We start from the raw sequence: 25,080 nt of genomic DNA, 5'->3' as shown, positions 1-25,080 counted from the left end.
ATAAGTTGATTGTAGATGATGTCCGTAAGTTGCGTACTTTTTCTAATTAACTTATTAATGATTGTAGATAGGCCATTAGATGCATTTTGTCACACTTGCATGCCCTCTTTCTGTTTACACTTTTGATTGATAATCGTGACTTCAAAGTTTGATAATAAAACGCGTTTTCTCGATACGCCAAAAAGCGTAATTCGACTAAATTTTACTTTCTTAAAAAATACCTATTGTTCTGGTGAAAATTGAATAGTTGAAAATTTAAACTCTCAATGTTATGATTACTTATGGCATAAAACAGTTTGAAGATTAACAGTTCCAAACGTTATTAATCGTTGTTTTTTGATTAAAGGAACTTCAAAATGTCTTTCATAGCATAAAATATCTAACAATTTTGCATTTTTGTCTGACTACGAAATACTTATCGATATGTTCTTGAATGCACACAAACTGGTAACAAAATAGTGTTTTTTAATATATTTTTTAAATTTAGTTTTTTTCTTTAAAATAATGCGATACTTTCAATTTATTTCAACCCAAAACCACAGCAAAATGGCGCCGATAAAATTAAAATTCACAAGCGAACGAAAAAACCCCACATTGTAAGAAATGTTTCTCATCAACGATGAGGAGCAGACAAACGAAAAAAGACGACGATGAGAGGGTCCAACGTCGGACCAATCGACGTGTCGTTCCCATCACAGCAAAAACAGCTCAACGTCGTGATCATCATTTAGTCTCTCCGCTTAAACCAATATTAGGGGCACGGTAGAGAACGAAGGGGCCTTCTGCGATTGATCTCTTCTTTAGTGCGCATTTCTCCCTCCACGGATCGGCTACGAAACTCCGCCCTCATTTTGCACCACCACCATCAGAGCACCTACACCACCACCTCCACCAACGGCGATTGTGCGCGCGCACTCTGAAAAATGGGGGTTCTGTTTTATTGCAGCGACGGTGCAGCTCACCATGTGACTGGAAAATTGTGGTGTGCAAGACGGTGCATGGCTTTCCGTTTATGGCTTAACGGAATGGTCATGGTCAATGTTTCAGCAATTTTAAAAAAATCAAGGAAATATTGCTTTTGATTGAAAATAATCATAAAAAAGATAGTTGAGCAACTCTCTACAAAATCGGCCGATTTTGACATTTTTTTTTTTGTATTTTTTTATTTGACTCAAACATTGTGGGGGCCTTTACTATGACCAAATCGTTACCGTCGTACTAACTTGTCGTACGTGCATTTTGGGCCAAATTGAGTTAAGAACGCCATTTTGTGCATCTCACAATGCCACAACTTTTGACCTTCACAGATCCCCAAAATTCAATTTCTATCCTAATATGTTCAATGAAAACCAAAAAAGCTCCGAAATTTTTTGTCACTTTTCATATAAAAGTAGTTTTAATCTTGTCGTGCTATCTTGTCACTCCCTGAAAATTGATGTAAGTGCGACAAAAAGCCAAAGAGATTTCAGGTCAGGATGCGTTTGACGCACGTACAAGCTAGACTACCGTAAACATTTGTAATTATAACTCGGGACTCCAGCAACCAACTTCAACCAAACTTCAGGAAATGCACAAAATGGTCAGTCAAACAAAACGTGTTTGTTATTGTTTACATTGCGTGCTCTCGTTTTTGTTTATTCAAGGTCAAACATTAAAACGCGTTTTTCTCGGAACGTCAAAAAAATATTTTTAGAAATGGTCACTCATGGTCTCTATTTTTAAAAATCGAAAAACTTCAAATATTTCGCTAAAATCAATCTGTAAAGTAGGGGAAATATACCCATTTTAATCACACTAAGCCGTTCGACCAATTCTCATCACTTTTGCCGTTTCTGCTATTAAATCAACATTTTCAAATGTTTCAACAATGGAGAGTTGCTTGCTCACTTTTATTTGAGCTATTTATTACTTTGGAACAGTCAAAAACACTTTATGAAAGCTGTAATTCATGATCAAAGTGCTGATAGGCCGATAATAGAAATAGGCTGAGAAAGGGTATAGTTCTCCTACTTTTCGATTGGAAATTCCATTTCACATAAAAAAATTACGTCAAATTTGTTTTTGCATGAAATTTCGATTTTTTCCAAACATCACTATGGGTAATTCTCACCAACTCACACGAAATCAGGAAAAGTTGCCCGACCCCTCTTCGATGTGCGTGAAACTTTGTCCTAAGGAGTAACTTTTGTCCCTGATAACGAATCCGAGGTCCGTTTTTTGATATCTCGTGACGGAGGGGTGGTACGACCCCTTTTATTTTTAAACCTGCGAAAAAAGAGGTTTTTTCAATAATTTCAGCCTGAAACGGTGATGAGATAGAAATTTGGTGTCAAAGTTGGGAAAAATGAGACGCCCGATTTGATGGCGTACTCATAATTCTGAAGAAAAAAAAACGTATTTTCATCGAAAAAACACTTAAAAAGTTTTAAAAATTCTCCCATTTTCCGTTACTCAACTGTAAACATTTTTGGAACATGTCATTTTAAGGGAAATTTAATGTTCTTTTCGAATCTACATTGACCCAGTAGGATATTTTTTTCATTTAGAACATTTTTTTTTTCATTTTAAAATTTCGTGTTTTTTTCTAACTTTGCAGGGTTATTTTTTAGAGTGTAGAACATTATTACAAAGTTGTAGAGCAGACAATAACAAAAAAAATGATGTATAATGATAACAACATCACGAGTTATCGCGATTTTACGAAAAAAAGTTTTGAAAAAGTTTCTTTTTGCGTTTCTCTTTGTTTCGTCATCCGTGTCTGTCGTGGATTACCATGAACCGGTATGATCGACGACGACCAACTTTTTCAAAACTTTTTTCGTAGAATCGCGATAACTCGTGGTGGTTACAAGCAAACCTCTTATGTTTATATATCATTTTTTTTGTAATTGTCTGCTCTACAACTTTGTAGATTATTATTACACTCTAAAAAATAACCCTGCAAAGTTAGAAAAAAACACGAAATTTTAAAATGAAAAAAAAAAAAATGTTCTAAATGAAAAAAATGATCCTTCTGGGTCAATGTAGATTCGAAAAGTACATTAAACTTCCCTTAAAATGACATGTTCCTAATTTTTTTTACAGTCGAGTAACGGAAAATGGCAGAGTTTTTAAAACGTTTTTAGTGTTTTTTTCGATGAAAAATACGTATTTTCGGAATTTTGAGTACGCCATCAAATCGGGCGTCTAATTTTACATAAAAGTCCCGTTGACACCAAATTTCTATCTCATCACCGTTTCAGGCTGCAAATTGTTGAAAAACACCTCTTTTTTCGCATGCTCAAAAATAAAACGGGTCGTACCGCCCCTTCGTCACGAGATATCAGAAAACGGACCTCGGATTCGTGTTCAGGGACAAAAGTTACTCCTTAGGACAAAGTTTCACGCAAATTGAAGAGGGGTCGGGGCAACTGCTGTGTGAGTTGGCGGAGAATTACCCCTATTTTTGCCTTCCTCATCTCACTGAGGCAAGGCTATAAAATCACTCGAAAAATGAACTTCTTAAATACACCTCCTAGATATACCTTCACGTATACCTATCGACTCAGAATCAAATTCTGAACAAATGTCTGTGGGGATGTGTGTAGACACGATTTTTTTTCCACACGATTATCTCAGAACTGACTGAACCGATTTTGGCCGGATCCGCCTTATTCTGTTCGTTTTGGGGTCCCCTAAGACCCTATTAAATTTTATTTTGTTTAGTAAAGTATTTAAAAAGTTATGCCAGGAAAAAGATTTTTGTAGATACAAAAAAGGGTGATTTTTTGCATAACCTCAAAAGGCCGGGTCTTTTTGTTTACGTGCGAGAGTCGCGCCAGATGCGGAAAGCCCGGTTGCCATATTGCTTTAAATGAGTGTCTGCATGTTTTCTGGAAAAGTCTGTTATCAGGTATATATTTTTTTTTTCATAAACTTATTTTCATTATTACTTTGTAAATGTGAGGAAGGCACCACCCACCTAATGGTGGATTAAGAAACGTTTTTTTTTGAATCATAACTCGGCGGCAGATTTTTTGACCATGTTTCTGTATGGCTCAAAAGTTGCAATTTTTCCGTGCACCTATTTTTTCTCAATAGTCCTCAACAATACCTACAACTTTACTCAAGACACCAAATTGATCAGAAAATTCATTCAAAAGCTAGGCCGTTGCAATTTTTTTAAAGTTTATGTCGCCCCCCTTTATAGTTGGCCTGAATAATCAGGGGCAAATTTCCGAAATTTCCGAATTTGGATTTCAAGGGTCAACGTTTTTCTTCGAAAACTTGATATAAATGTTAAAATTTTCAGTTGTTCGATACAGCATTCGAAAGATCGCTAGAAAAACTTTCAATTGAAGGTAAAAGCGAATCATTAAGTTCAATTATCGATTTTCTATGAATTTTTGATCATTGCCCGATCTGTAAACTGTTCCGAATATGATGGATGACTGTAAGTCGTGTAATACGGTTTCAATACTGTCCACACTAATTCTGAAACATCGCGTTTTCCACCAAACCCATCAAATCCGTTTATTCCCGCTCATAAAGGATCATCCCAACTGGTTAAGTCGAACTGGTAAAAAAAGAGAAGATAATTTCCCTCATAAAACTGTCTCTTAGGGTGTCCAGAAAATGGAATAATGTTCCATAACCTCGCTCTATAACCCGAATACAGATAAATATGAGAAAAACTGATCAAAACTAAGTTTTGCAATGAAATATATTTAGATTTTTTTACTCCAAATATTCTAAAAAATCGTTTCTTTGGAAAGTGGTTCGACTTGAACATGACAGTGAAAATTATTATGTCACAAACTTCAACTAAAATATGGCAGTAGTTCTAAAAATAGAAAAAAAAAAAAACAATTTCCCGCTTGTGAACAAAAGGTCATCTGGGCACTAGCGTGGTTCACGGATATATGAAAAAGACAAAAGTGTTCAATTTCATTTGCATCAACCGGAATTTTGAAGTACTATGACCCAAAAAGCTAGCCTGAAAATTTTAGCTTATTTGGTTATGGTTTAGTTGCTCCAGTTTTGATATGAAGTTAGAATGGAATTTCAATAAATTTAATCGATTTATTTTTCACTTTTTAACTCTTCTTCTAGAAAGTTTTCCTCAACCCGATAAAACTTTATCATGTAAGAGTTTTCTTATAGGTTTTGAATCGGGGAACAACTTTGTAGAACATCGCAAAGCGCTAGGAAATGATCCCGAAAAGATACAGATTAATTTTTTTAGCATATTTTGAAATTTTGCCGAAAAAAGTAAACTCTGAAAAACATCCTGTATCTTTCCAGGATTAATTCTTAGCACTTTGCGATGTTCTACAAAGTTGTTCTTCGGATCAAAAACTATAAGAAACCTATGAATAGGAAAATTTGATAGGGTTTTGGGAAATTTTCTATAAGAACATGTAAAAAGTTACAATTCTCCATATTAAATTGAATCAAGTTCCATACTAACTTCAGATCAAAACTGGAGCAACTAAACCTTAACCAAATGAGCTCAAATTTTCAGGCTAGCTTCTGGGGTCATAGAACTTTGAAATTCCGGTTGATGCAAACGAAATAGAACACTTTTGTCTTTTTCATATATCCATGAACCACCCTACTGGGCACCCTACTGCCCATCAACCCATATGCAGGGATCACGGGTCCCCCACAGACCGTTATTATAAATAAAAAATTTCCACCCAAACCAATGATTGGACATGGTTCCTGGGACCATTCTACACCTCTGGGCCGAGTTTCAAAATATTTGCCGGCAGAAATTTCGAATACGGTCAGTTTTAGTGTTTCGAGTAGAAATTAAGGGGAAATCACATGTAAAATGCGTAGGAAAAGATCAAAGTTTCAATGTTTTATTTCCAAAACATTACTGGTCATGGTTTTAAATTCTATTAGCATGTAGCAGAATGATATAAAACGATTAACAGCACTGACTTGGCCGGATTAAGCCTAAGTTAAGTGACTTATGGCCTATCTACAATCACTTAGCTTAGAACATCTAAGTAAAGTAGTTACTTAGGAAAGTCTGCAACTTACGTTCGTCATCCACAATCAACTTAGAAAACTTGCTGGGCTGATATACGTTGCTATGCAGTTGTTTGTTTACCTTTGATATGGAAACGTCAACTTACCGTAGATTTTGAAATTTTCCAAACCAAACGTCAGTTTCTAATTTGATTACTTTTCCATTGTAGAAACTCAGATTCATTTCCATTGATTCAAATTCCTAAGCTAAGTGAAATTTTCTAAGCTAAGTGATTGTAGATAGGCCATTAAGTATATTATTTACAAGTTTACACCTTAATATTAAAAAAACCCCTACATCAAGGAATTTAAAGTCAAGGTTCACTAGATAGCACAAAAATAACTTAAAATGGGGTGACTTTGAGCCAAGGGTGACATTGTGCCAAATTTTACGATTTTATAATAGCCAGATAGCTTAACACCAAGTTCGATAAGCTTGAATTGCAAAGTATAATCGTTGCAAATATTGTTCTTAGATTATGTCCTCTGACATAAAAAGTTCAATAAGTACGAAACACTAAAAATAGATAAAATAGATAAAGCTTTAGTTTCATAAGCCTTACCGTTTGACCCCGACAAGAGTTTTAGGACACAAGTCACATTGAAAACTTACCTCGCCTATACATACTTGACTATATCGGGTTCGGTGTTAGAGTGTTAAACGTGGTTGCCTCTCACCCCAGTTTGGTTGGTAATGTTGTAGAGCGAACAATTTGATTTGATTTGATATTTAACTGTACTATTTTCATGTTTTCATAAGATATGCCAAGCTTGTTAAAAGATCGATTGTGTTTTTACATTGGGCAGAAGTAGGATTTGTTTTGATGAATACATTATTAGTGAACGTTCTTGATGATCAATAATATGTTTTATTGAATCCTAACTATGAGTGTATCAACATTATTTTATTCAATTATAAAAAGTTATTTTATTTTATTTTTTTTATTTTATGACGATAACTGCAATGTTGAAAAATAATTGGTTGGTTTGAAATATTAATCCTGTGGGAAGTTGTGCCATTAAACTTTTGCTAAGTATAATCATTACTCAGGACCACAAAAATAGATGAGCTAAATGATAGCTGGAGTACTCTCCGGATTTCATTCGTAAGATTGAAATTTGTAAACGTTTTAAAACAAAAAAGAACAATTTTATTCTAATTGCTATGTCACAAACTTGCCACGTCACAAAATTTGTTTCCCTAATATTTTGATTGATTTATTTAATTTCAGAAGGAATTGATTCAGAACTGAAAAACGTGAGCATAATTTTCAAATTTGGAGGATTCCAGGAGATTTTAAATTTATTTAATTAATTAAATTTTAAATCAACAGGCTTTATTCAAACAGAATAAGCAGATTTGCGTAGCAATATCATCAAATTGCTTTGTGGGAACATAAATAGACCAAATTAATCCGTCTACAAGTAAATAAATTAACACAAAATTCAAGCTTGTCAAAGAAATCTTTATGCATTTATTGGTACAATGTCACCCTTGGCACAAAGTCACCCCATTTTAAGTTATTTTTGTGCTATCTAGTTTTCCTTGACTTTAAATTTCTTGATGTAGGAGTTTTTAATATTAAGGTATAACCTTGTAAATAATATACTTAAGTCACTTAACTTCGGCTTAATCCGGCTAAGTCAGTGCTGTTAATCGTTTTTATATCATTCTGCTACAAGTTAATACAATTTAAAACCATGATCAGTAATGTTTTGGAGTTAAAATATTGAAACTTTGATCTTTTTCTACGCATTTTACATGTGATTTCCCCTTAATTTCTACACGAAACACTAAAACTGACCGTATTCAAAATTTCTGCCGGCAAATATTTTGAAACTCGGCCCAGAGGTGCAGAATGGTCCCAGGAACCATGTCCAATCATTGGTTTGGGTGGATATTTTTTATTTATAATAACGGTCTGTGGGGGACCCGTGGGGATGCAAGCAAGTCTAGCGAGCTCACCAGTTTATAACCCCCAAACATTAAACTACGTCCCACATGCACACGCACATGCCAGCGCGGACCCGGGGCCTCTGGGTTCGATCCCAAGACTTGGCTACAACGAAAAAATAAAAACGGATGATCCGATACTTCAGGTCCAGCCAAGCTAAGCCGCTCCGATTCTTTGGAGAGCAAACGCGCGCGCGTATTTCTAAAAATAACAAACTCATACACTTTTACAAATAAATACACCCCAGAATAAGAGAGAACGATCAATTTCCCGCCGACGCGGCTCGGAGGCAGATTTCGGGTTGGACCTGCCGCTCCGTCGCCACCGCCAGACCTCGGACCTCGGGCGGGAAAATGCAATGCGAGGAAGACGAAGAAGCGTGGCGCTCTGCTGTTTGTATAGGAGGGAAAGAGATCGCGCCAACTGGCTGGAAAATCTCACTTGTTTGGTTTAAGTTTTTTCCAAGTCGAAGGATTGCTCAAATTAGTTCATCGTTACGCTTGGACGGGTTTGGTCGTGTGTCGTCGGAACGGCCACGCAACGGAACCAAGTGACCTAGAGACTCTTCATCTCTCGAGAGGAGTTGGGACTTATTAATTGTGCTCACTGTGGTTGATTTTAATAATCTATTAAGGAGGCAAATATTTATGTTCTGTTTGATTTGAGAATTTTAAATATTTACAAATTGCCGTGGCCGCGTTGATTATCCCAGAGCTGGACGAGCCAGTCGCGAGTGTTTACAGATTCCTTCCGCGGAATAGTACGGTTAGACGAGTTGGCGCGCGATTTTCGGAAGTGACTTGGTGAAAAATTTGAAGATTTTTGTTTTGTTTCTTCAGAAGTGATCATGATAAAGACTGAGGAACATGCGGACTCCAGTAGCCTCGGAGTGACCTCCGTTGTTGGTGGCGGTTATCACTACAGGAACATCAGTTCCAACATCGTGGTGGCCACTCCGCACATAATCGAAAATCCGGCATTGCAAACCATGGACGACAAAATGGCCGCAATGAACCATTACCACTACCACGGTGCGATCAGCTCCTCCCAGATCGACGTGAAGAACGAGATGGACGATCGAAACTCCCCGGCCGTCGGATACCACATCACCGACGTCAAGATGGAGTCGGACAAGATCCCCTCGATGTACCACCATCCGTTCGACAAGATCTCCTCGTACTACATCAACCGATCGCCCTACCTAATCTCCCAGGTCAACGACGATCCGGACTACGGAGAACCCCGAACCTCCTACCTATCCCAACTGGACAACTCCATCAACACGATGCGCCTCACCGATTCCGGTCCAATCCCACCCCTGATCAACTACCAACCCGTTTCCCACACGGACCTCCCATCGCTCCGCTGCCGCAGCAACGGAAGCAGCGGAGGTCACATCTCCCCAACGTCCTCATCCATGATCCACCCCGGAATATCCACCGTCCTAACCAGCGGCGGCCACTTTACCATCAACCAAAACCCACTTCTCCACAAAACCCCCTCACCGTCCCCAATCTCCCCACCAGCTTCACCAACCCTTTCCACCACTTCCCAACAACCCTCAAACAGTGGAATCCAGAAAAAGACCTCCCCGTCAACCTCATCCGGATCGACGACGAGCGAACAGCAGTTGACCAGTACAACCGGAGATAACGGGGCAACGTCCACCGGAACGGGTGGATCCGGTGGGGGAACGTCAAAAAAGTCCAACGGAGGTAGGCGGCAGGAGAAGCCCCAGCTTAGCTACATCAACATGATTGTGATGGCCATCAAGGATTCGCCGCACCGGCGGAGGACGCTCAGCGAGATCTACAAGTATCTGCAGTCAAAGTGAGTAAAGGGGTTATCTTGAGACAAAAATCGTAGTGTATTGGAATGTGGTTTAAATGATGAGCTTTACTGAATTAAGGAGTTAACGAGTAAAACACATTCTGTCCAAACATGTAACGCGTTTACACAACTCGAATTTTTTGAAGTTAAAATCAGTAAACGCTTCAGTTTCGTCAAGGTTTGATAAATTTGAGCACCCTAAACATGCTCCAATGCAATAAATAACATTGTTAATTTGGGTTTAATTAAATACGACATTATACTAAGCAACCATGCGCACCCAATCCGTATTTTTGCTACTCCCATAACTAAACGTGGATGCGCAGGGGGTTACACGAAATTCATAGTTTTATTTATTGGAATTCTCTGAAATGCAGTTCTGTCGATTAGAGCGTGTTCCGGAAGCCCAAATCTGTCATAGGGGAACTATACCCTTTCTCAGCCTATTTCTATTATCGGCCTATCAGCACTTAGATCATGAATTACAGCTTGCATACCATGTTTTTGGCTGTTCCATAGTAATAATAAGTGATAACAAGTAATAATAAGTGAGCAAGCAACTCTCCATTGTTGATACATCTGAAAATGTTGATTTAATAGTGGAAAACGGCAAAAATGATGAGAATTGGTGGAACGGCTTAGAGTGATTAACCGTCTAATGCCCAAATATTTTCTCGAAATTTTTTATTTTTCCCGTGTTCAGGAGGTCATTTTGAGCAACTTTTGTTCTATGAAAAACTTTACTTCTCTTGTTTTATTTTTTTTGTTTCATTTTTAGTTTTTTAATCTGCTTTTATCTTGCTTAGTTTATACAGTCGACTCTTGGCTGTCGATCTTCTCGATGTCAATATTGCTCCATCTATCGATGAATTCTTCAGTCCCTTCAAACTGCATACTTCGATAGGCTTTATTACTCGATATTTTCTCTTGCTTGAAGAATCTCTTCATCGACGGTCCCTTGGATTCTGTTTGCTTGAAAAATCTCTTCCGGTTGTCAATATTGTCACTATCTCATGGCTTGCATAGACATTTTTCTTTGCGAAACGAAGCTTTGAAGGGTGTTTGACATTAGTTTCTTTTTGTTTGCTGGACGTTGCCATGATTCTCTCCCATGGCTGGGTACCAAGAAAAACATATTTTCAATCGAGTCTTCATTTTGCATCATTCTGTAAACTGATGATTCTCTTCCTCGACGGTCCCTTGGATATTGTCAACCAGAGAGTCGACTGTATATGTTTTTGGTAGTATTTGGCCTACTCTACCACCTCCTATAATTACATTTTGCCTATCTATTTTTTTCATGTTTTTACAGTAACTTTTTCTAATTTTTGCATGTTTTTCACATTTTCTGCTATAAAATGGCACCATTATCATTTAAATTGTAAATTAATGTGTAAAGTCATAGTCTGGGGCACTAGAAAAATTACTGCATACTTCTTTTAACTTAAAATATAAGAAATGTTAGTAAAAAACACTGCTAAAGTTTACCTCTAAAAAAATTACATTTTTCAAAACATTGGCAAAGTCACATAAAACAAGTAAAACTTTCAACCCATAAATTATCTAAAATTTTAAGAGTTCTTCTTTCCAATGCTTTTTTAAGATCAAAAATTGGTTGAAAAATCGATTTTAATGTTTCCAAAGCAGTCTATACCATAAGATCATGAAGGTATATTTCTATAATAATAAATTCGCTTACCGTTTTTCTCAATGTTTCTTGGACCAATTTTAAAATTTGATATACTCTCACAGCGAAAAAAAAACTGACGGATGTAATCGTGATTTTGTTCTAAAAAATTACAAACACCCACAAATTTTCACAAGATACAATATGTAAGGCCTTGTAAATTTTTAAAAATACCTTCCGATTTTATACTTATTATGGCATTTTAGGCGCCAGGTTTGCAAATTATTTTTAAACTTAAGGTATCATTGTTTGGAAATGTCTCATTTTCAGGGTAAAAGTGGATCTTACTTTACTTTACTTTACTTACTTTTACTGCTCGTACAACCTCCGGGTCATGAGCTGTCTCCAGATGCGTTGCCATCTAACTCGGTCCTGGGCTGCTTCTCTCCAATTCCGCTGCGGAACCCTAACGAAATTCAAAAATTGTCAAACTTTATTTTTTTTATCCATGTAATTTTTCCCACTGAATCTGAATCTGTCCTTAGAAGTGAGTCAAAGTGTTAAAATGTCTATTTGACCATATACTAGGTTACCATGGTTTTGTGAGATTACACTGACCTACAAAAAATGACAAAAATTCTGCGCAGGCTTAACTTGAGGGGAAGCATGAAGTTTGGTGTACCCAGAAACACGTGCATTTTGAATTTTTCAAACATATTTTTACAGGTATGAATGGGTTTTCTCCAGAGTTTGCTACTACCACATATTGCACGCAATTTTTTGATTGTATTGTCCAAATATGTTTGATAAATTCAAAGTGCACGTGTTTCTGGGGACCCCAAATTTCATGCTTCCCCTCGAGTTGTGCCTGCGCAGAAATTTTGTTGGTCGGTGTTATTTTACATAGAAACCCAAAATATGACCAAAAAGCTATATTTTGACAGTATGACTCAATGTCGAGGGCAGATTCAGGTTCAGCTGGTAAAATTACATGGAAACACATTAATTTGGACAATTTAAATAGGGGTAAACTTTTCCCTTGTAAATTAAACATTGAACGTTTTTAAACAAAGATACCGATGAGATTTTTTGTAGTGTAAAATCTCCTCTTTCGAAGCAATCTGTGGCTTTTTCCTTAATAAGGAAACAACTCTTGAGCCTTAAGTCCAATTTGAATTTATCCTTGCAAAAAAGCAAAGCAATCCACTTTAACGACCCCCGAGTCTTTTGTGGTCTCTGTTGCAAGTTTTTGCTCATTTCTAGTCGTCCGAAGGTTATGTGCGGTAAGTCACCCAAAATCTCTTTTACGCAAATGGACCGGCGTATTACTTCCCCATCCGATAGAAGGCGGGAATCGAACCCGCGCCCCATAGCAACTTTATTGTATTTTCTCATACGGAATCAATAGCATTATGTCGATTATTCGATTAAGTTCACATAGGGTGAATAGGAACCCACGGGACAATTATGCGTTAGAAACACAGAAATCGATCGAAAAATTTCAATCGCGTTTTTCTCAGTTGCACTTTTCCGAACATGGGACAATTATGCGTAGAACGGCAGTGTAAGCGTCAAAAGGTGAGGCACTGAAAGCTGCACAAAACGGCGTTCTTAACTCGATTTGGTCCAAAATCGACGTGCGACAAGACGATCACGACGAGATGCTTTCTCTAAATTTAGTTTAAGGAGGCGTAAATTGCGAGATAAAATTTAGGTGTTGTTGCTTGAATTAATAAGCTTACCAACTTTCTAGAAGACAAAAAATTCCCACTAATATTCCTGCAATGTTAGATTTTCAAAAACACCCCAATCGTGAACCACCTTAATTTTTTTTAGTCAAGTTCGTTTTTCTCTTCCCATTAGCAAAAACCCTCTTCTCTCCAGAACGGCAACATTTTCCAGAAAATGAATTTTCCAATTAGTTTTTGCGATCTGGACCACTGTGCAATGTTTTTGAAGTTTTTAAATTGGTTTAAAAATGGATATATAATGGATAAAATATCTTATTTTGTTATTAGAACATCATGACCATCAATTATGGGAAGAAAATATATAAACAAAATAGTAAAATATCAAAAACTTAAGTTACGGCACAAATTGGTAAAATATTCTAAAATCTGAAGAAATCAGAAATCAAAACCAAATTTGCTATTTTTTTAATTTCATAAATTTGTCTAAAACTATGGTAAATTTTGCATAACTCAATTTTTTAATTATTGGTATACCATCAAGGAAATCAATCATTGTTCGAAAATGTTTTAAGCTTCCACACCATATTTTGATATAATTTTCATTATGAATTTTAAATGTCATATAATAAAATATTGCGGGGTCATTTCACTTCCATCGAAAACAAAATAATGAACTCGTTTTTTGGCATCAATTCAAATTTTCGCCTTTTTCGCCAAAATTGTGAAAAACCTTTGAAATACCCAAATTTCAACCAATTTGTCGTTTTTCAAACAATTTACATGAGCCCAAAACAGGATTTTTTTTATGTAGGGGAGAGTGGGGAGACTTGATCCCCGGGGACACTTGATCCCAAGCCTGTACCTCGTCAGCATGTGGGTAAAACAATTAGCTTTGTTTTAGAAATTTTTGCGAAATTGAGTAAAACTCATTGTAAAAAACAAAGAAAAAAATTAAAAAATGTTTAGATTGAGTTACACACATTTTTCTAAAAAGTGCTGCAAAAAACTTCCAAGAGATCTTTGTTTTGATAAATATAGAAAACACTCCAAAATTATTTAAAAAAAATATTTTTATAGATGAATTGTTTGATAAACATATCAACTCCAAAACCCTTACGCATTTGACGCTAAATTTATCGTCATACTATTATTACAATCAATTGTTTAAAAAAGTGCGTTTAGGGAGACTTGATCCCTGCATTTTTACAGTCACTGGAATCAGCCTCAAGATTAAATAATTGGGCTGGGTTTTCGTACATAGTTTCCTTTAGTATAGTTGTACATAACTTACTGCAGTTTGAACCATTTTTCAAAAGTTTTGTAAACAAAAATTACCAGCTTTTGTAAACATGCCCAATTTTTGTCTAAAAAAGAAAATTTCAAGTTTTTAAATATTTTGCATGCTAAACTTTTTATATTTTGAACTCAAACGTACATGTTTAATGTGAAATGTTTAATGTGAAAATGCCGATTTAAAATATTTTTTTAAAACGCTTGGCATGATTTGAAGAGTTTTTCTGATGAAATACCCTTCTCAGCCAAACATAGTTGAATGTTTATGCTTTGAATTCATGCAAAAAGTTCATAGCTTTGTGAAAAATTGACAGAGTTATGTGCGATACAAAAAAGGGGATCAAGTCTCCCCCACTCTCCCCTACTTTTTTCTCGACCCTCTCCGATTTCAATGAAACTTTGTAGACATGTTATCCTAGGCCTATAACCACAGACATGCTATAACTAACTACATTGCTCATGACTGAAAACATAATATTTTTTCAGTGTAGTGTAGTAACCTGGATAGTGAATTAGCTTATATCTGCAAGCCCATGCATCCAATTGAAATGGGGTTAAAGACAAAGTTATAGGAAACTGGACGAGCTTTCCGGTAAAAATATTTTCGAGACTGAAAAATCAAGTCTGTCATAGGGACCATCCATAAACCACGTGGACACTTTAGGGGGGGGGGGGTATGGCGATTGTCCACGATCCATACAAAAAAGATTTTTTTTGTATGGACAATTGTCCACGAAGGGGGGGTAACAGATCCCAAAAAAGTGTCCACGTGGTTTATGGATGGTCCCATATAAAAATTGCCAAAAACCATCAAAAACTCTATTTTTTCAACATTTTTATTTTTAAACCGCTGTAACTTCACAAGGATTGAACTTAGGACAATGGTCAATATGGAGACTTTTATGTAAAATTGTCTGGAGAATCGACTCTCGTGTTTGGTTTTTGAAAATTTTGACGTTTAGAGTACTTTTGAAAAAAAAAAACAGTTTCAGTAAATGATTTTTGTATTTTTTTAGGTGAGTTGCTCTATCCTGCATTTTTCGTAAGTGTTTTTGTAACATCTTAGGCTATTTTCACAAAAATTTGAACGAAAAAAAATCGTAGGCTCACCTTCAAATTTGACTTTTGAACTTAATAATCAAAAAATCTTGTAAAAGTGGAGTGTTTTTTTCTTTCAGTGTATTTTTTTCGGAAAGCCTGTCAAATTTCTTACAAGTTTGTCTTTGACCACTTTTTGATACGTTGCAACGGCTTCGAGATACAGCAATATTTAAATTACGAAACACAAAAATATTTAAAGCACTTACGCCCTTCTCAAATGTCATTATCGAGTGTAACTGGTCCCATATACACAAAATTGGCTTTTATAGGCCTAGGATAACATGTCTACAATGTTTCATAGGGACGTGGCGTTACATCGTGCTGCCACCTGGTTTTTTTAAGCGCAAGAGTGGAAAAGTGCTGAGTCATCGTCTAAAAATAGACGGCGTCCTATCTCGCCCAGCAAAATTAAGTCGATAAAGTAGTCGGTTTCGATGAGAAAAAGTGGAAAACGTGGTCTAAAAATAGCGACGCCATCCCCGTATTGAAATCGGAGAGGGTCGGGTACAACCGATTCCCTATTTGACATGGAATTGCTCATGATTACAATTAAATTTGGAATTATTATTGAATTTAAAACATTCTATTTTCCAGGTACGATTTCTTCAACGGAGAGTACAACGGCTGGAAGAACTCGGTCCGGCACAACCTCAGCCTGAACGAGTGCTTCAAGAAGCTGCCCAAGGAGTGCGGCAAACCGGGCAAGGGCCACTACTGGACGATCGACGCTTCCGCCGAGTACATGTTCGAGGACGAAGGCAGTCTGCGACGGCGACCACGTGGCTTTCGCCGGAAGCAACAACTCAAGGCGTACGCCGGAGGTGGCGGAAGTGCGTTTTACCCGACGGGGAGTGCCGTGGGGTATGAAATTTCCGTTCCGGATTTGCCCGGCGGAGGGTACATCTCGCAACCTTACGGAACGTACGGAGATTACTCTGCGCCTAACGGCGCTGGTCAGTCGGCGTTTGGGACGGCCGCGGACTCGTGGCATTACCCGTCCCCGGAAGGGCTGAGTCAGTACTCAAAGATTACGCACACTTCGCTGCACGAGCCACAGCCGCCGGGTTCTCCGGGATCGGGCCAGCATCAGCACCAACAGCAACAGTCGCAGCATCCGCAGCAGCAGAATCTAGACTACGGCAACTACTCGTTCGCGCCCAGTCCGTACAGCATCGATAATGGTGAGTGCCCGGAATTAATGAATGAATGGTACCTCTTTGTGTTCTGCTTGGTGGCAAGAATCGGTTCCAATTTCACTTCTAATCGATGTCGAATGTGCCTTGTTGACAGTTTCGCTTAATGCCCGCAAGCAAGAAGGCAAGCATTTTTAGTGCCGACCATAAATCTTGGCCGAGCGTGAACAAACGGAAGAAGCATATTTCATTCAGTCAGCGCGCGGTGTATTGTAGCAACAAGTGTTTGTTGAGTTGAGATTGAAATTTTGGAGTCGTCTTGGAGTGGATGGTTCGGAAGAAAGTGAAAAGAAGTTAAGAAAGTTGTGGGAGAAATTGACTGGTCCGATTACAACGGACCAACAATATTTAGTGCATTCTAAATTCATGACACAGCTCAATATTTTTAAAGGATGCATAAGAACTTTGGAAATTCTCACTGAGAAAAAATTAAGTGGAAATTTGATTTTTCGAAAAACCGTGTAGTTTTAATGCACTTTGTAGAGTTGGATGACTTTGAAATTCGAGTTATATTAAAAAAAAAATCGTCTGGTCAAAACAGCAACATATTTTTTTTAGTTTTTTCTGGGGTCCAACACAACCTTTCAAAATTTGGGAGCGATTGGTTGAGCTTTGGTTGAGCCCCCAATTAGGTTTTACGCCGACTCGATTTGGAGGTTAGAACCCAGTCAAATCAATCCGAATCCTGAAACGGAATCTAATTAGAATCGTATACAAATTCCGTTTCAAACGCAACAACCGGTTCCGTGTCCGAACCGGTTGTTGCGTTTGAAACGGAATTTGTATACGATTCTAATTAGATTCCGTTTCAGAATTCGGATTGATTTGACTGGGAAGGAGTGCACTGTTTTTTACATCGACTTAGCACAGTTCGATGCGGTCGTCGATTTTGTTTGGGGAAATTCGTCGACAATCGACGAAGACCGTGTAAACAGTGTACACGAGCTGTCAAATGACGTCACGGTGTAAAACCTAATTTGGTTTTACAGCGTGACGTCACGAGCGCACACGCACACACATTTTTACTGAGACACACGTGCAAAAAATGTAAACAGTACAGCCAAGCTGTCAAATTTCTAACCTCCAAATCGAGTCGGCGTAAAACCTAATAGGCTAAAGCGATTGAATTTTGTTTGAGAGTTTGCATGGGAAAACCCTATTTTTGCATTTTGTTCTGAATTTTTATTTTTTATTCTTATTAACAAAAAAAAATAGGGTTGAAATTGAGAATTTTAAAATTCCCAAGATGAAAACACATATTTTTAATGTCTCGTTAATCTTTAAGAGCGAGTCCACGAGCAAAGCATACCCATCTCGCATCAACTTCAGCAATCTGCCTGACATTTTCAGGGGTTGTTTGTACATATAAAACTAGCATCTGGCCAAAATATGAGCACTCTAGGTCAAAGGGCAGTGGGGCAAATCGGGACACAAAGTTTGAAGGTTCAAAAAAGGTCAAACATCTTAAAAAGGCTATAACTTAGACAAAATTCAATAAAATTTCAAAATTCAAAATGCAGCTGAAAGGGCTTGAAAATGCAACAAAATGCAGGGAGAAGCATCCCAATTGGTTTAATCTAAAGGGAGTTATTGGCATTTTAGTGACAAAACAGCATAATTTCAAACTCAAATAAAAAAGTGTTCCATCCAGATATCAACTCGGTTCGACCAGGGATCTGACAGGCATGCACTTTCCTTAAGTCACCGCCAGCGGCGCTGTCAATGTTGTTTACGTGGGGTTTTTGAAAAGGTAGTATGAAACAAATTTATAAATTTTTATCTAAAAATTGATTAATTTTAAGTTTTAAATATCTTTTGTTTATATATTAAAGTAAATGGCAAGTATTACGTGCAGATTTCCTCATTTATTATTTATAAGACCGATAAACAAAGTTGTACTAGAACAACAAGTAACATTAAACTAAAAATTGAATATATTCAGTGTCCTTGAAACAAAATTAGCTTTGTAAGATTCTTCCTGACTGTTGGTTTAAATTTAATTACACTTGTAGAATACTCAGTTAATTAACATTTAAACATAATTCAACAACGAGTTGGAACAACATATTTCGATGATTATTCATTGCATCCTGTTCCAAAATGTGATTTGCTAGTAATTACACCAACAAAACCGCATTTATAGAAAAAAGAAAGCAAACTGAATAAATGTCGTCAACAGTGACATTGACATAGTCAAACATACGTGTGCTATAAGTTCCTGAAATATTAAAGTTCAAATCTGAGATTAAACGTAAATCTTTTAAAAAAAAACTACAATTGCTACAAGTTATTTGAATATTAATTAAAGTTCAAATCTGAAATTAAATGTGAATCGCTTGAAAAAAAAACTTGGTGATTAAAAAAAAAGTTTTTATTTTTAACAATTCATGTGCATACAACATTTTCAAAAACCTCGCTGCAAAAACTTGGTTCGATCTTGGTTCGATTTTGACTTCACTCGCTTTGTATGTGGATGACAGTCGTGACGTATCCGTGGGTTCGACCTGCAGCTTGTAGGGGACATCTGGGACTACCATCTGAGACTGAGAACGCTTTGGGTAAGGCAGTTTAACATATTGAATAGACATTTTTACTTTTAGTGAATTTCCCATTTTCTGGTGATAATTTTATCATATTCGTATAAAGTTAAAAAAAATAAGCAGTTGCTTTTTGCTGGTGTCATCTAGAATCCTTGGAAACGAACTTGATTTTCAATAAATGTAAATGTTTTTGGCCTTTCGAGTCAAAATATTCCTAAACATGGCTTTTAGATGGCCCCTATTCATTTTTTTAAGTCCGAGTCACAGAGCAAGTGTGAAGAAATCCGAATATTTGTCGAACCGTCGCTTTTACATCGATTAGGATTTCCTTCCCTTTTGCTTTCTTCGCCGACTCAACTCTGTCGTGTAATTGATACTCGTTTCCCCTAGCTTTTTGATTCGTGTAACTAATCCCAAACTTTTCACCCTCTCCATTCAACAGGTCTCAAGATGGCATCCCTGTCCCAACAGATGGCACCATCGGTAATTGCGCCATCATCTTCACCACCAAACCTATCGCCCACAAGCGCAGGTGTCGTCACGATGGCAGCGTCCCAGCACCATCAACAGGAGGCCATGGATTGTGGAGGCAAGGTGATAACCGGTTATGCTGGCAGCAGCACCAGCAGCCATTCGTCAATGTTGCCACAGCAACCGCAGCAGCAGCAACACCATCACCATGGTCACCACTCACACCTGCACCATCATGGGGGTGGGCCCAACGTGGGACTCAACACGGTGCTGACCTCGACCTCCGTGCACCAGTATGACCATGGGGTCAAGTTTGTTAATTGAGATTTTAGGAAAAGCAAGAAGAAGTTTTGAAAGTACTAGTAGAATTAGACATTTGAAACCAAGTGGCTGCAAATTTAAGGCGATTTTATTTTTTAGTTGTGAATAAATGACACCAAAGATTCAAAATGTTTTTTTTAATCAGGGGGGTGACATCTATATCTCACTACAGGCAGCTCGCCCGTAGCCAACACAAGCTGTCAACTTCAGCACCAGAACAAAAGGGAGCTGTCAATTACGGCGCCAGCACAAAAGAATAGTTGTACGTTATGGAACCAAAACAAAGCAACTACGAACTGAAAAAAAGTACAAAAACTGCAGGCATAAAATGGAAATAAAGTAATTTATTTTTTAGTAATATTTTACCGCAATGTACGTTTAAAAGTTAGTGTATGTTTTTGAGGTGATTGCTATCAATTTATTTGCAAAACAAACTACTTAAGTTGAGATTATTAAGCACAAACCGGGCCGATGACCTCATTTAAAGTTGTACTTTTATCACATGAAACGTTTAACTTAATAACTGTGTAATTTGACTTTTACTACAATAATTCTTATAACAAAAATTGAATTATTAATAAAACAAATATTTTTGTTTTCACTGTGCGCAGTTTGCGCGCTTTGTCAATCTCAATCACCCAAGATGGCGGACTTTAGCATCCCCCTGGTTTTGATGCACCGGGGGTGACTATGGGCCAGCAATGACATTTAATGACAACATGGCTGTTGTGAACCTAACTTTTGCCAACTTTAAAAGATTTATTAACTCCACTTTTGACGCCAGTGAAGTATTAAATGCAAAAGACCGAAATACCATATTTTCAAGCACTTCAATCAGCCGAAAAATACCTCAAACCACCTCTGAAAACCCCAAAATATCTCCGGTGGTCACGAACGCCTTGCGAACACTCTTTTTGTAAAAGTCTGCGATCTATGAAACGTAAAGCGGTGCAAAAAATAACCAAAGTTGATTTTTATGGGAAATTTAACACAGTTTCAGAGATCCCTTTTTTTTGCTTTCAAAGGCTCGTTGGCAAAATTCATAAAGTTATGTTTTTCTGCATTTTTCTGTTTACATACGAAACGAATAAAAACTTCTCTAGTGCTTCCATCCTGGGATATCCCGGAAGTTCAGAAGAGTTGTTGCAAATAAAAAGGGACAACTTTTGGTTTGGTTGAAAATTAGGGTGGTTCATGATTAGGGTGATTTTGAAAATCTAACTATCAAAGAATATTTTTGGAAATTTTTTCGTCTTCTAAAAAGATTTTGGGTTAAACTACGCCTTCTACGACAAAATGTATAGAAAGCATCTGAGCAAACCTTCAAAAATCAGTTTTTTGAACGTGGCAATTCAGGGTTAAGTTTTAGAGAAAAGTGATGTTCGGGGCACTTTTAGAACTCTAAAAACAAACATTTTTATTATTCGATAAGTCAATTTGGACTCAAGGATCAAAAGTTACTACCATATTCAGGTAAAAAAGATGAATTTTTAAAACATTAATATCTCGAAAAGGCGCCAAATTTTAAGCGCCAAGTTGTATTCGAAAGAGAAGATCCAACACAACAAGCGCTGAAAAAATCTCAGTGGAGTTTTTCTTTAAACTCGAGATATTTTTATTTGAAAAAGTTTAATATTGGGTTTTGGGCTTTAGAATGGATTCAGGCCAACTGTAAGGCAAAGGACGTCAAATAACATCATCACACCGAAAACGACGTTTGCATTCATTGTATTTTTCGAATTATGAGCAAAAATGTAAATTTGTTGACAAAACCACGCAAATGCTGTTCATTTCGAGATTCTTAAATAAGCTTTCTCGAAAGTTAGATTGTTTGAAAAAGTTTGTTCAATGTTTATAATGTTACCAGAAGCTATTACGAAGGTAATCAAACAACAACGGAACCTTGAAATCATTTAGAGGCTTGGTGGTGGAAGTGTTAAATTAAATTCCACTTGGGGGCAGAATGGACCACCATTTTCCTGCCTTATAAAAACAATCAAAAGTTAGGAAATTTGAGCTCAATGGATTATTTCACTCCTGGTAGCTTCACAAATCACGTTTAATGCAAAATTAGTTGATTTTTTAGTTGTTTTGATGCTTATTTGTAAAAATAGTGTCTTATTTTAACAAATTAAAACTATTTCAAAAGTGTTTATTTTGATAAGTGACTATTTTCATAAAAGTGGTCTAACTTCATGGAAACTATGTAAAAAATGTCTCTTTAATCATTTATTATCTCCCTTCAATGTTTTATTAGACAAAATGGCTTGTTTTCTAAGGTGGCCCATTCTGCCCCGCACCCAGGAAAAGTAACCGAAAAAAACTTTTTTTGAACGTGGCTCAAACATAGTTTTAACCTAAAAATTTTCATCAATCAAGTATACAGCATTGAAGGGAACATCCCAAAGCTTAAGCCAACTACACTGAATTCATAAGTTTGTATGATTTTCTATGGTTTTTGGCGCATTTTACTTCCCAAGTAACATTTTTTTCCAGGAGTTCTACAAGAGCTCTTCAAGATAGCTACAGCTTAGCAGTTTGGATCGCGGTAGGATAAAACTCTCTTCAAGTACTCTTCCAAACTCCTGAAGAAGTTTTGAAGAGAATTTTATCCTACCGCGGTCCAAACTGCTATGCTGTAGCTATCTTGAAGAGCTCTTGTAGAACTCCTGGAAAAAAATGTTACTTGGGTTAGGCGGACCGTTCTGCCCCGCCTGCCCCTAATCAAAGCTTTTGGAAATCTAGTCTGGACTGTATATCAAAAATGTTATCGTTTACTCAAAATTTCAATGCCTTCAATGCCAATTCCGCCTTTTACTCACCATTTCATGCAACTTGCAATAAATTTTGATTTCTGTTAAGCTCCCAGCATAATGCTGTATTATGTTTTCCATGACACTTTTACACAGCATTAATTTATGCAATGTGCTTTTATATACAACGAACGCTTAAAGTTGAAGCGTTCGAATAAGAAACACGTTTTAAGCCGATTACCAACACCAAACGCTTTCTTTATTTCTAGCGAAGACACACTCCAACTGGTAATCGTTTGAAGCTTTTTCGAATGGTAAGCATCTTGCCATTGTGCTTTATGCTCCTGGAACAAGCTTTATGCGCATGGTTCAGGATAAAGCTTTTGCGATGGAGACGGATGGTGATGGGTTGTTTTCTGTTGCAATGTTTTTCATTGTTGCATACTTGCAATAATAAATAAATAAATTTAAAGCAAAAGATTAAACTTCAAGCCTAATGTTATAAAAAGGTATCAAAAATTTATTATAACTGTTAAGCTACTGTCTTAATTTTGCAAAACATTCATGATTTTACTTACATATTTTTCCAATAAAGTTTGACGGCTTTTTCCAATCTGTGATTCAAACATTTTAAAATTGTAATAATTTAGATATTAAAAGTTATGCAGTAATTACTCAAGTTGAAATATCATTATTTTTTCCCCAGGTTTTTTTTGGGGAAATTTTGAACGTCATCCCAGTTTCAAATACAATTTGCACTGGTCTTAGCTGAAAATTGCATTGTGATTATTATAAGCATATTTGAACCAGTACATGTTTTTTTGTTTTGTATTTCCATATATTTCTTACATTTAATCGAATGCTCCTCATCGTAGGCCAGATTATTCAGTCCAACCGCAAAAACAGCAATTTTCACACTTTGTCCCAAGTGTCGGCCGGGATTGACCCGAGGTCGTCGTCGACGTCGCCGCCGGATCCTTTTTTTTGTCGTCGTCCCAACAGCAGCAGCAGCAGCAACGTGTCGGGACGTGGGAATTTTGCACATAAAAATGCAAATTACGAGACATGGACCGTTGAGGCCTTGTGGCTGCCGATGGCCGATAAGCATTAATGAGCCCGGTCCCCAGAATGAATTAACTCGTTTTGTTGGCGAAACAAAGGGATTAACTTTTGTGGTCGAGACCGGGCTCCTGGGGGGCAGAGCGGACCCGGTCGGCGTAGATTCCCGAGGCTAGGCGGTTCCAGCCATCATATTATCATTAGTATTACTCCAGGAAGCTTCATCGAAGCTGGACCTCCCGCTGCTGCTGCTGGTGGAAAGGATAAGTTTGCGAGACGAAGCACACCAGAAATGAGTATGCAAAGAAGGAGGAGGCTTAAATCCCTCGGCCAAAGCGCATCTTTGCGTCCAGCCAACGGATTAGCAGATTGACTCTGGGTTTTTACTGAAAGGAGACGCACTGCGTGGGGTTTCTGTTTCGTCTCACAGGCAGACAGGAAAGAGGGACACAGTTGCCTCTAAAGAGGTAGGATTTGTTTTGGTCACCTCAATCATCGACCATTCTTTTGGGGTAATTTTGCCATGGTTTGTAAATCAGATCGATTATTGCGATAGCTTTGTTGTAGAGTTGGAACAACGATATTGTATTACTAGAACTTATGTAATTTTGCAAAGCATACATCAAATTCTATGTTTTTTTAAGTAGGGTTACCAAATAAATCTAAATTTTTTGAGTCACAATTTAAAAAAAATCAATAATTCGTCCAGTGTAATTTCAACAAATCTATGTTGTTTATTTCGTATAATGTATATATAAGAAATAAACTAACCTAATCCACCTATGTGGTTGATGCCTTCCTCACTTTTTACCAAAAATGGGTAATATGAGTGGTTTGGACATACATTTCAGCTTTGTTTAGTTCCACAAAAAAACACAGATAAAACTTATGTGATTATAACTCGAGACAGGGTTGCCAGTTCTTCAATGTTTTGGACTCATTGGAAAGGCCTTTCAATTACCTAACCAACGATGGGTCGGATGATGGATCCGGACATCGTTTACATACATTTAAGTGAGATCCGGCTTCAAAAAAGTACATAAATATCACTTAAGTGGTCATAAATCAAGACAGGGTTGCCAGATCTACAATGTTTTGGACTCATTGGAAAGGCCTTTAAATTATCTAACCAACGATGGGTCGGATGATGGATCCGGACATAGTTTACATACATTTAAGTGAGATCCGTCTTCAAAAAAGTACATAAATATCACTTAAGTGGTCATAA

The 25,080-nt window shown here is 37.1% G+C and overlaps 2 protein-coding genes across 2 annotated transcripts in view; both read left to right on the top strand.

The window, feature by feature from the left end:
• LOC6039420 (cilia- and flagella-associated protein 52) overlaps positions 1 to 1,021 on the top strand; it is a 6,560-nt gene extending 5,539 nt beyond the window's left edge. The window contains exon 5 of the mRNA XM_038261282.1: positions 947 to 1,021. Within this exon, the coding sequence (XP_038117210.1) occupies positions 947 to 1,021 (75 nt within the window). The remainder of the gene's footprint in view (positions 1 to 946) is intronic.
• A 7,460-nt stretch (positions 1,022 to 8,481) lies between these two features.
• LOC6050250 (forkhead box protein F1) lies at positions 8,482 to 20,140 on the top strand. Its single transcript, XM_038265962.1, has 3 exons — positions 8,482 to 9,803; positions 16,110 to 16,696; positions 19,691 to 20,140. Exons 1-3 carry the CDS (start codon positions 8,821 to 8,823, stop codon positions 20,041 to 20,043), a joined length of 1,923 nt encoding a protein of 640 aa, XP_038121890.1. The 5' UTR covers positions 8,482 to 8,820; the 3' UTR covers positions 20,044 to 20,140.
• The last annotated feature ends 4,940 nt before the right edge of the window (positions 20,141 to 25,080 follow it).

The sequence above is a fragment of the Culex quinquefasciatus genome, chromosome 3 (genome assembly GCF_015732765.1).
Source record: "Culex quinquefasciatus strain JHB chromosome 3, VPISU_Cqui_1.0_pri_paternal, whole genome shotgun sequence".
Taxonomy (NCBI): domain Eukaryota; kingdom Metazoa; phylum Arthropoda; class Insecta; order Diptera; family Culicidae; genus Culex; species Culex quinquefasciatus.
Note: the sequence above shows the minus strand (reverse complement) of the source record. Positions and strands in the feature narration are given on the sequence as shown.

Bases quoted from the DNA above. Each gene is read 5' to 3' on its own strand.
- LOC6050250 (XM_038265962.1), top strand. From the start codon at position 8,821: ATGATAAAGACTGAGGAACATGCGGACTCCAGTAGCCTCGGAGTGACC. The intron at 9,804-16,109 runs GTGAGTAAAGGG...TCTATTTTCCAG, and splicing joins TACAAGTATCTGCAGTCAAA to GTACGATTTCTTCAACGGAG. The intron at 16,697-19,690 runs GTGAGTGCCCGG...TCCATTCAACAG, and splicing joins TCCGTACAGCATCGATAATG to GTCTCAAGATGGCATCCCTG.